The 12,807-nt window shown below is 38.8% G+C and overlaps 1 protein-coding gene across 8 annotated transcripts in view; it reads left to right on the top strand.

The window, feature by feature from the left end:
• The first annotated feature begins 1,683 nt into the window (after positions 1-1,683).
• Positions 1,684-12,807, top strand: part of DENND1A (DENN domain containing 1A) — a 221,909-nt gene continuing 210,785 nt past the window's right edge. For all 8 annotated transcript variants that reach the window (XM_075170831.1, XM_075170830.1, XM_075170832.1 and 5 more), the window contains exons 1-2: positions 1,684-1,851; positions 8,179-8,249. In XM_075170831.1, coding sequence (XP_075026932.1) covers positions 1,835-1,851; positions 8,179-8,249 — 88 coding nt within the window. In that variant the 5' untranslated portion in view covers positions 1,684-1,834. The remainder of the gene's footprint in view (positions 1,852-8,178; positions 8,250-12,807) is intronic.

Here is a 12,807-nt window from a genome sequence, read left to right as displayed (position 1 = left end):
AAAGAAGGCTAGTCAGGAGCTGGGGGTGACCACAATGCAGGCTGGGCAATGACCTCAGTGATCAGGCACAGCCCCACACACATGAGCTGGGCAAGTAGAACAGGGGTGCTGACAGCAAGAGATCCTCATGACTGTCCAGTGGCCATCAGACAAAAAAAAGGTACCAGGTCTAAGGTCAACCCAGGAAATCCAAACAATAATTCAGGATCAGGATTGGGCACAGGTGTATCTACACCACAGCTCAAGCCATGACTGAACTCTGAGGCCTGAGCTTACATATGGCTCCGGTGGCAGAGGCAGAGGCTGTGGGTGGAAGCCTGTGGTGGAAGTACTTCATCTCAAGTACTCAAATTAGTACTAGAAACACTCTTTCTCATCTACCCAAACATTTCTTTGACTTCCTGTAACTGTGAATAAATCTTCCAGGACTTCTTGCATAAGTGTTCACCATATTTTGTATTTATTACTTGAATGAGGATGGTATGATTTCTCCTACTCAGCCTCTCTGGGGAGCAAATGGAATATAAAAATATAGTATATATTCTCTCTCTCTCCCATCTTTCTCGCTGACTAGATTCTTCCACCAAGCAGTTGGCTTCCACAGTGATCTGCAGTTTAGAGGTCTTTTAAAGCCAAATTTCCAATTTTTTTATTCCTCACTGCAGATCATCTCCAACTCTAAAAAGTTAGAAATTGTTAAATTACACTAGAAATTGCCCAAACCTTCCTGAAAACTTCCTGTAAAACATGTTTAATAAAATTGTTGGGTACCTGTTTGATGCCGTTTGCCAACTCCAATAAGGCACGTTTCAAAATGTGTCTTACTGCAATTTTTGAGTCAATGTAAGCTTTGTTTTCAGCAGACTGCATTTCATCTCTCCTTCACTTGTTTTTGAGAAGTCTCCAGTCCCCTTTATGACCTTACTTGGGCTTGTAATTCTTTCTAGCCATCCTTTATTGCCTTTTCAGCAGCTTTGGTTTCTGTGACCAACAGTGCAAAATGTTCTATCATAGCTCTGCAATAGTACCAGCTCACACCCCCTCTCTCTGCCTTTTTTTCTTTGACTTCTTCTGTAGTCCCTAGGCATCGGACACTTATTTCTGCCTGGGACTCCAGTCTCCTTCTTGCCACGCCGAGTACTGTCCCTGTGGGGATGGCTCACCTCTTTACAGGATTTTCCAGGATGGACAGTCCTGGTCCTCATCTGGTCTGGATATGAGTCCCCAGTGGATTGCTACGGGTTCTGGATCACGCTCGTGGCGCGTTTTGGCCCTGTTCAGGGGGTGCCTGAGGATTCAGTTCCCACTGACAGGACGTAAGGCGCCGAGGCGGGCAGGGAGGCAGCTCTCCTCCACGGCCGGCTGCTGGAGACGAGCGTCCCGCTCAGCCGCCTTCCTGGCGCTCCTGCTCGGTAGGACTCTTAGCCGCTTTTTAGCCGCTGAGCTCGGCTGAGCAGCGGCGGCCGCTCCGCCGCGGGACACCCGCCTGAGGCGCCCTGAGGGGAGCGACGGCACCCGCCCGCCGCGGGCAGGGGGCAAGGCGGGACTGTTCGCGCGCGCGCGCAGCGTGCGTTGCCATGCCAACACCGCGGGGCGCGCGGCGGCCTCAGCGGTGCCGGCCGGCCGTTGGCCCCGCCCGCGCCACCGCCCGCGCGGCCCTGCCGCACTACAGCTCCCGGCAGCCTTCGCGCCGCGCCGTGACTCGGCTGGGGCGACGGCGGCGCTGGCCGGGATGGAGTGAGGGGGCGAGCGGCGGAGAGAGCGCAGCCCACCGAGCTCCGGCCCCCTCCCCCTTTCTCTCTCTGGCCCGGGCCTATGCGGCCCCCCAGAGACCATGGGATCCAGGATCAAGTGAGTGCTCCCCGCAGCTCTCCACCCCCGCTTGCAGGCCCTCAGGAAAGCGGGAGGGCTCTGGAGAGCGAGAAGGGGACTTCCCCGCCCTCCTTCCAGCTCCCTGTGAGGCCGCGCGGGCGAGACCCCGGCCGAGCCTGCAGGCCTCGGGGTAGGGCGAGAAAGAGGGGGAGAAAGAAGGGGGAAGAGTGCTTCCCACCCCCCCCAGGCCAGCTCGCGGGCCGGGGAGGCAGGAGGCGGCGGGGCAGAGGGCCCCGTGCCGTCAAACCCTAACTCAGCGGCAGGACCCCGGGGCGGGGAGCTCCCCCGTCCCCCCTGCCCTGAGGAGGGAAGGAGAGTGTCGTTTCCCGCTCTCAAACCCAAACCTGGTCTGTTGTCTGTTCTCTTTCTCCCTGTCTTCAGTTCTCCGTGGTAGCGCATAGGGCCAGGCTGTGAGGGCAGTTTGAGTTTTATCAGTGCAGGCCTTAAGGAGGATTGGGGCTGCTGGGATGGGAAAGTCTTCGTTGCCAGCACTGGTGATGGCGGTGTGGTGGGGTGGAGAGAGTTCAAAGCCTCCTTGCCTAGGTTAGAGTGTGCTAAAGGAAAGATGGATAGTCTAGCTATGATACCTTGAAAGTGCTTTAGCAAGGGGATTTGGGGGAAGGAGAAGAGTGGTGCAAGTGATTAATGTGTTGGGCCTGCAGTTCCATGCCCTCAATATTTTTTTAATTTTCATAAAACTGGGGGTTGATTTATTGGTAAGCCCTGTTGGTATGTTTGGTATTGTCACATTAAAGATCTCAGTTCATTCATATGCCATTCCAGGCAAATTCAGTTCCTCTGAGACAGGTAGAGATGTAATAAAGCTATCACCAAGCAGGGAGTGCTGACATCTTTGTGCGTGAAAGGTGTGATAGAGTGAAGAGATCCAGCTAGATCGTATTTTACTCAGCACTTTCAGTAGGTGCTGTTGAGCAATTGCTTTTCCTTCTTGAACACAGTGTTCCTCAAGATTACATAGGGCTGTAACTTTTCACCTCTTTTGTTTAACTTGAATATGAGACTAGAGGAGACATAGTTTATAGTGTCCTTAGTGTGATGACACATCTTCACATTCCCAAGCCCAGGTGTTCAGGAAAATGTAAGCGGACGATGAGTGCTTGTAATGATAACACTGAGGTGATTGGTTGGTTCCAGACAGCAACCTTCCTTCTTCGGGAGATACTGTGGGGATAATTTTTACACTTTTCTGGCGTATGGGTTCTCAGCTATTGCTACAAAAAATCAAAGTCCGAGAAACTAGTTAAACTCTTAGCTTACATTCAAATACAGGTAGAATCTAAAATTGTTACTATTTTGACAGCAGAGCAGGCTGTATCTGTAACTTACACTTTCGGATCTTGCAGTGGTCATCCTTGCTTGGGTCACTTCAAGATTATGATCTGAAATTACTTCTTATGATGACCTTATCTTAAATCTATTAAAAGGCTGATGCTCACTTAAGATGTAGTTTCTTTTGTGTACATACTGAATCCACAAGCTGTGTTTACCATTTTTGGGTTTTTGATTGCTAATTTGACCTTTAACGGCTTTGCATACACTTTGCTGAATGTGAATGTAATCACTCAGATTAGAAGCTTCAACTGGAAACCTCACCGGTATCAGTGAGGAGATGTAGCAGTTAGAAGTATTTATTACAGCCAATGGACTTTAGGACTTTTTCTGTGCAAAGTCTTTCAGTGTGAATGTGTCTTTCAAGATTACAGACAAAGCCCATGTCTTTCTCTGTCACCAGGAAAACACAGGTGATAACTCCATATAAGCATTACTTTTCATTCCTCTTGGACTTTGTGAGAAAGCATTTTGTCCATTGTATGATTAAGCAAGTTTGCCTGAGCAACAATTAATAAATTGCTCTTTTCCACTTCGGACAGAACACTGTGCCCAAGTAGAGTATGGGCAAAATTTCAAAACAATCTTGAAATATATAAAGAATGAGAGAGTCTGTCTGAGTAAGAGGCTTTTCTGGCCTGCTCTTCTGGGCTGGATGTTTAATCCAGCAAAGATTTTCAAGTTGATAAGTAGCTCCCTTATTGGGGCAGGTGGGAGTGTGAACAAGAAAATTATTTTATAATTGGGTATACTGAGGCATGCCTCCTTTAGTGGTGTCGCTAATATGTGTTGGAGCCCTAGCAAAAATCCAGTAGTCAGATCTCTTGCTTCTTCCTATAGATTGATAATTATGAGGGATATTAAACTCCTTGGCACATGATCACTTGCACACACTGTGATATACTCTGCATGAAACCTGGATGTCATTCATGTTTTTGGTGGATGTATAGTAATGAGTCATTTGAGTGAAAGATTGCTTAGAGGAAATTATCAGTAGCTGCATCAGATTGAAGTGAAAGAAATCAAGAAGTTGCCAGCAATCCTGTAAGCCTTTGGCTTGTGTATAGCTGCAGGTGAAAAAAAGGTAAATTGAGTATTAGGTTACACTGTTGGGTTGAGCTTCGTGTTGGAGCATGTCATACGGTACGTGCAAGGCACTCTGTGCCAGCGAGGTAATGTAAAATAGGAATCTAGTTAACCTGGCTGCTATCACTTCTTGGTGGCCTTCAGTACTCAAGACATTACAAGAGAGAAAGAAATTTTTTTTTTTTTTTTAAAAAAAAAAATTAATGTGTCAATATCAATCTGTTCAACAGAATTGCATTGCACGGTAAAAAACTTGGCATGTTCCTTTCCAGAGGTGTATTTTAGTGATGACGGAAGAGATCCCTAATATTAATCTGGGAATGCTTTCAGATACTTTACATAAAGGTTGCTATATTCTGAAATGTAATATTATCTACCTAGGGAATACCAGGCAGAAAAAGTTGAATATATGGAAATTAGTCAGGGTTTGAGATGCAATTTCTGAATTGAATTAGGAATTACGGATTTCTGGTAATAATTTTTTTTCTGCAAGAGTTGAGCAACTAAGTCTTGTTACAAGACAACTAATTATCAGTCTCAGGCTCCTCTCTTATGCCTCAATTTTTAAGTAGAATGATACTTTCCGTCATAAGTGCTATTAAATTTTCCTATGTGTAGAAAAAAACGCTCCTGACAGAATTGAAATAGGCTTTAGATAAGTAAGGTATGTACTTCCATACATACAGCTTCAGAGGAGGACTTTATTTCATTTTATTCTGCACAAATCTCTTGCAGTTTGGTAAAAACTAATAATTTTGATTGTAAATGGTACATAAATATCTTATTTAAAATATTATATTACTTCAATGTAAAATTTAATTTCTTATGGATTGCTTTGATACTAAAGCTATTTCTACATCAGAGAGATTTGAAATAATTCATACAACTAGCATTTATCACAAAAGCATTCTTTTCTCATAGAGCTCCTTCCCAAATTTCTATTTACAAAAAAGTATTGCATTTCCTTCTGAAATTCTCCAGTTATCAAATAAATGGGGTATCATGTATTTTTGTACATATGTGTCCTATGTATATTTTTATTGCATCTGCATGTTCACTTGATAACTGACTTTAAGTGATTATTGGGAGGAAAGAAAACTGTCTGTGTTTAAGGTTATAATGCTGTGTATGATTTCAGTGGGTTGAGGTTTCAATACAATGCACAGGTGGCATTAGATGACTGCAGGGTAGTTTAATAGTCGTAAAAACGGACTGCAAAATATACATATTATGATGCATGTTTATGCTATATTTGCAAACTGTATGAAGTCTCAAAGTGACTTGTTTCCTTAATTCCACTGAAAAGTTATAAAATATTCAGAATTCAACAATGACTTCATTCTCATACTGAGGTGTTAGCTTGTTGAATGCAGCCTTTAATACTAAGTTTCTGACTTGGCAAAGCTACTTTAATTTCACTGTTCATAGAAATAAGCGGACATTTGTCATGGAATATTAAAATACAAAATGTGATGTCTTTTTGTCTGAAAGTTTTGGTATATAGTATGTGCTCTTGCCAGCTGTGTTATACAGTGTTTTCACTAAAGAATCTGAACACAGACTCTAACATAATACTAAAAAGGTGTTTGTTATTTTATCCATTAGCTGTAAAAATATTATAAAATTTATAAACTTTTAATTAAGGAAACAGGGTGCTAAAAATAAAGACATAAACAAGGAGGGTAAGATAAGGCTGCACAGCAATATATATGAAAGGAAAAATACATTTCTGGTGTTACGTGGATATCATTTCATCCTCATTCTGTGCCATGATTGTAGGAATGTAGCTAAGAATCTCAATATTTGAAGCAGATTATATGCAGTAACTCTAAGTAGCACAGAGAGAATTATGCAAGTTTATTTTATACTGCAAAATAATTGATTTGTTGATTTTAGATTTCTCATAACTTATGAATGTAGTTTTCTGAAAAATGGCTACTTAAGACAAATCAGTTGGGAACTGGTGGCAAATTAAATTAACATTAATTGAATTGTGAACCAGTGTTGCTCCTGAGAGGTGCTCTGTAAAACTGTAGAGTGTGATCCCATGCTACTGAAACCAACGGTAGCTTTTCTGTCGATTTAAATAGGTGTGGGGTTTGGCTTAAAGCCACTTGAGTTACACTAAGTGGGCCTGTGGCATGGTTAGAAATGTTTTGTTTAATCCCTTTTGGTGTTAAAGTAGGATTAAAAATAATAGAAATTCTCTGAAGATTAGGCTGAACTCCTTGACATGTTTGGTTTGAGATGCTGAGTAAGATGAGTTTCATTTTTAAAATTATTATTCAGGTAGGAATTCTAGCATATATATATATATATATATATGGGTTTTGTAATTATTTTTATCCTTAGCTGTAAGGAAGCTAACAAAATTCACAAGTTAATTATACCTCAACAATTTTCTAATGTTAGATAGTTTACATTAACACATAGGAGACAATATTATCACTGTACAAGCAAGCATAAATTTAGAGCAGTAATGATGCAGTTTTGATTCTTGGTTTTAACCAGAAAGTCTAAGAATAAAATGTCATGTGTTCAGACTTACAAACTCCTTATTTCGTTAAGTAAACAATTACAGTCTAATGTGGGATTCTCTTTAATCTCATAAAAAATTTTGGAGTAGCTAAAATTGTTAGGGTCGGGAATTTAACTCAAAATATGCTTTCTTATATAATTACCTGCTGCCTTTACATGCTCCTTGTGAAAAGTAATTCCAGAGCTTCACTTATGGAGTTATATTAGTAAGAATTGAAAATGTACACTAAATGTTTGGGTTTTTTTAAGTCTTATATCATTAACTTTTTCTTTTATTGCTGGTATATTTATAACTCTGGAGCAGAATAAGTCTCTTTCCTCAAGCTTCATTTACATTTTATAGCTGAATTTGGTATAATTTTTGACTATCACACCTATTTCCTTATTTCACATGCATCTGGCAGCTTTCTGGATTTAAGACTCTGGAGTCTCATGAGGTGAAACCTTGTGCATTTGTAATATTCTTCAGCAGGGCCTTTTTTTTTTTTTTTTGACAAAGAGATAGAAATATTTTGACAGGTATTAAAGAGGAGAACTGTCTTCATCCTAAATACAGCCTCTTAAGTTTTCCAGTAATGTATGCATAAAATGACTTTGCATCCTCTTGACTGCAGCTTCTTTTTTTTTCCTTTTTCCTGAGCAAACAGGTGTCATGAAGTTGAACTCAAGGGTCACAGTAATGAAAATGTGAATCTGGGTTGTTTGTCCCATGTTGGACAACGTGACTGTTTTCAGTTTGGTGAAGAGAAAAGAGTATTCAGGATTTTTTTTTTTCCTGAAAAAAATCCCTGTATTTAGCACATAGATGATTTACTTTCTCATTTGAAAGTAAAGGTGAAATAAAAAGAACTTGCTTTTGCAAGCTGCCCATGTAATCAAAATTACTATTGTGGCCAAGACTGAAATAAGTGTTGTTTCTCTATCTGAGTAGCATTCTGAAAAGTGATTATAAAAGGCATGGTTTTATTTTTCTGGCAAAGTTCTGAATGATAGGCCTGTGATATTTTAGTACCTAGAAATGCAGACTATTCACAACAATTGAATTGACTTAAAGGTTCTGTGTGCTTGATTTCTATTGTTTTGATTCTTTTTTTCTCTGTAGAAGTTTTAGACACCCTGTTCATACTAACTAACCTGAGCTTCAGTCATATCTTCTTACATACTAGTAAGGCAGAAAGATCTGATGTGAAATCATCACAGACTAAAACAAAAAGTCTAGTTTATCAAGTTGTCATTGTAATGTATGCATTCTTAGAACCCTTTTTGTCTGAGTAATTGAAAGCATACTTGAAAAAAAATTCTAAATGTGCTAAATACTTTTTTTTCTTTCAGACAAAATCCAGAAACTACCTTTGAAGTGTATGCAGAAGTAACCTATTCAGGAATCAGTTGCATTGGGAAAGGTACTGTTTTGCACTGCGATTCTACCCACTTATTGGCTAAAACTATTCTTAAGAACCATGTATTATGAGATAATGAAGTATATTTAATATTATGCTGTTCTAGCTTTTAAAGATATCTTTAAAATATCTTCATATTTTAACCAGTTCTGTGGAATCTTTTGCAGTTAGGACTAATAATGAGAAATTCTTGCCTTCATCCCTGATTGTGGGAAACTTTCTCATTTCTTTGACTGTTTTGCCTTTTTTGTCTTTTAAAATAGAAATAATTCTTACTTCATTAGATTGAGAAAGTGAATGCATTTTCAGATTTGTATTTGCTGCTCATATAAGGAAGGGGTAGTTTTAAAACAAAAAATACTCTAAAACTTACCGTGTGGAATTTATTTTTGCTTCCTCTTACTTGTCTACAGAAGTATTTTTATCTGTTTCCAAAATTCTTCCTTTGATCAAATGATTTTACCTAGAAATAAGGCATGAACGCAGCTTATGATTTGGTTAACTATTTTTACCAGACGTTATCAAGCCATAATTATACAAGTATTTTTCTATAATATTATTTCTGACAAATATTCTTATGTTTATGCTAGAGAAGTCCCACCATGTAAGTATATTTGTGAATTTTTGATCGCACTTTTTTCTAAACCGGAGGAACTTGATCAAATAACCAGGAAAAGCAAAGGTTGAAATTCGTAATCCCAGAATTTAGTTCAAGATACTGTTTTGTGAGATCAGTCTCTAGAATGTTATGAAAAGGAGGGATGTCAAAATTAAATAATTATGATTAGTCAATATATACTGAAGTAATATTTTTTATCTTTTATGAAATGATCATGTGTGTATTGTATATATGGTATAATGAACCAATAGAAAAGATTTTTATATTTTATTGACTGGAAAGCCAGTTATCTCCTTTTATATCTGTATTTGTTTGTTACAATCAGCAAAAGTCAAATAGCTGCAACTCTTTCCTCTACTGCCAAAGCCTCCATAGGAGTTGTAACTGGAATACAGTTTTGGCTTATCCTACTGCTATATGCCATCATGACTATTTGATGTAACTGCAGGAGCCCTTTTAATAACTAGTCTTTGTTTCTGCACATCTGACCTGGATTCTAGTGCCAGAAAATCTGAACAAATTTGACCATAAACATTACATTGTACAGTACTAGTGTCTGGGTATAATCTTCTCTTTGAAGTTTGTTTGCATCCCCCTGGAGGGATTAATTCCCTGCTGTGGGAAGGTGGGTTAAAAAGCACGGAAACTACTTTACAGGTTTTTAATTGGAGAATTTAGTATACATTTTGTTCTATAAACCAACTGATTCTGTGGGAGTTTCACTTAGTTGTGTTTTTAGGTTTGTTGTATGCACTTTTAGGTGCAAAACCTTCAGAAATTGTTTTCAGTGAGTAAAAAAAATTGTTTTAACAATTGTTTTTACAACTCATATATTCTGAAATTACTAATTCTCTCTGAATAATCTTTTAAAAGATTTTTCCCAACCAACTTTTTTATATTTAAGAGGTGCCCATTATTCTCAGAAGTCTTAGATTTGTGTATCCCCAAATATTCTATCCTTCTGTTCTAAATGAAGGTGGTTGGTTGGTTCGCAGTGTTAACTGTATTTAACAGCTATTCTGTATCCCAGGCAAATCACCATTCTAGAAATACAGACCTAGAGACCTAGTCTCTTCTACTTCTTGGCTAGCTGTTCTATGCCAGAAGACCAAGAATATATATATATATATATATATATATATATATATATACTTTTTTTTTGCAGTCAGGGAATGTATGTTACATGGCAAGGAGCAATTACTGTTAAGAAAAGCAACATGTATAAAAGGTGTATAAGGAGCAAATTATCAGGTATGTTTAAAAAACTATTTCTTCCCATGTAATGGATCCCAAAATTAACTAAGACAACTGTTTTTGAAGTTTGTGTCTAGTATAATGGTGCTATTGATCACTTACAATGCTCTTAATTCTTATATCAATCTTCTGACATGCTCTTGAGGAGAATGAATTGCTCCAAAGCTATAACAGTCCTAGTGTGGGAGATTGTCTGGCTTGTGGGATGGTAAAACATGCCTCCATTTTGTTTTATTCAAAAGTTTGTGTAGGAACGGATGTTTTCCATGTGACTGTTAAATATCAACTGCAATTAAAAGCTATATTTCATAGTCCACTTGCATTTTGCTGAAATGGGAGATACTGACTTGTGTTATTAACTACTGACAGACAATCATACATTCAAGTAGCTTTATTGCTCATGTAATTGTTAACAATCTTGCATTAAATGTTTATTTGGTTAATAACTTTTGAAATGAATGAAAGCAGCATTATTCATTGACTATCATATAGAAGGCTCCCTCTTAGTTACCAAGACAATTGACTGCAGAAGGAAAAAGTCTGTTCTGGGCTCCAAGACATCAGTAGACTGGAACAAGTTCAATGGAGGGCCACCAAGATGGTGGGCGAGCTAGAGCACTTGCACTGTGAGGAGAGGTTGAGAGTGCTGGGTTTGTTCAGCCTGGAGAAGACTTTGGGGAACCTGAATAGCAGCCTTCCATACTTATAAGGAGTTCATCAAGATGACATATCCAGGCTCTTCACAGTTGTGCATGACAGGAGGACAAGAGACAATGACATTGACTGAATCAAGAGGCGTTCTAACTGAGTATCAGGAATGTGTTCACCATGATGACAGTAAAGTATTGGACCGGGTCACTCAGAGTGGTTGTGCAATCTCCATCCTTGGAAGTTTTCAGGACCTGACTGGGTCACAGCCTGAACAACCTGGTCTGACCTCACACCTGGCCCTTCTTTGAGAGGAAGTTGGACTAGAGACCTCCCGAGGTCCCTTCCAGCCTGAATTATCCTATGATCCTAAGATTTGATTCCTAGAAATGTAAGCTTCAGGAACATCTGGAGAATGTTTTGTACTCTTAATAAAGGATGAAGAAAAAACTTCATTGAAACCAAAGAAGTTGAAAAAGCAAACATTGTTTTATTCCAATCCAGGCAGAACTCTGCCAAACCACAATGAAATGTGTGAACTGAGAAAGGAAATGATCACTGGATCAGCTCATCTGTGGTCTCTGTGTCCTTTCCCCTCTAGATTGTTTAGAAATAATGATCGTCTGTGCTCAGCATTGGTGATTTGTATATTTCTGGCACATGAAGTCTTTGGTACTTTATACAATTCCAGCATTCAGTTGTATCTAAAAGCTGTGTTTGTGCTTTTCTTTGTTATATTCATACATCTTAGTTGGGGACTTACGGATTTTTCTTACTGGGTCACTTTATGCAAATGTGGTATCTTGGTTTTGAGAACTGTGAAGCAAGATAGCTGCAACTGTGACTAGCAACATTAAGGTGAATATTTGTTATTAAGAAGATATTTCCTTAAAAGACGACAATTACCAAACCTTTTTTTTGCCTTATGATTGTGATTTCCATGGAAGCTGGGAATTCCTCTTAGCTAATTGAATCTAAGTTAGAGTGTGTGTGTTGTTTGTTTTTTTTTTTAAAAGAACATTTCACTTCCTAAAACTGAATGAAAATACAAAACTCCTTTTATCTTAACTTTGTTCCCACTCTTTTTTTTTTTTTTTTTTTTTTTAATTTGGGCTGTCTGGAATTCAGAATTTCTTCACTTAATACTTCAATGATGCATTCATTCATGTTCTACTTTTCAGTTTCATCAAATAGCACTGTTCCTTTGTCCATACCCTCTTCTGATAAAATGTTGATGCCTTCTCACCAAAAGTCTAGGGCAGCAAAATAGAATAGAAAGAATGGAGTCTGCATCTTTACAGTGACAGTAAATGGGAGTTATCTAGTGAGAAATCTGTGTTGTGTGTGTCAAGTGTAAGTATGTCAAGCGTAGGAACTTTGCAAGTCTAGTGCTTCTCACCAACTCCCACACACTTACTTTCAGGAAGACAGGAAAAAATAATCATGGTTTTATTTAAAAAATGGAATATTATTATAGGGAAAATATTCACTAAAACTTAGTGTTAATACTTCGATTCTTTCCTTCGTAGTATCAGGTAAGTACTAGTTAATGACTGTGACTCAGAGGAAAAGGTGCAGTTCTGAGGCTGATATAGAAGCCTGGCTAATAGGCTGATTTAGGTTAAATAGTCTTAACAGGTGCCTTTTGTGTAGTGGTGTAATTGGGATGGAGTAAGATGCTAATACATACATAAACAAAGATGGGCACAACAAAGTCAGCTCTTTGACAGGTATGGCTGGTAACTTTGGCTTTCAACCATTCCAGGTGAATAAAAAGATTGTTAGGACTTAAAAAATTGATTACTGAGACAAATTCCAATTCACATATACGGCTCTAATATTCTGTGGCCTATGTGTGGGGTTTGTGTCTTTGCCTTCATGCATTTTAGTACTGTGTAGTTCTGACAGTAGGAGAATTTCTAACTTTCCTTATCACTTAGATATAAGGAGGCCATCTGCCTTGCTAAATCCAGGTGTATTGCTTTTAAAAAAACCACAACCAAACAAAAAGTTTTTAGATTTATCATGATTATTTTAGAG

Source organism: Calonectris borealis, chromosome 21 (assembly GCF_964195595.1).
Source record: "Calonectris borealis chromosome 21, bCalBor7.hap1.2, whole genome shotgun sequence".
Lineage (NCBI taxonomy): Eukaryota > Metazoa > Chordata > Aves > Procellariiformes > Procellariidae > Calonectris > Calonectris borealis.
The sequence above is the reverse complement of the archived record's forward strand: the minus strand, read 5'-3'. Positions and strand labels throughout refer to the sequence as shown.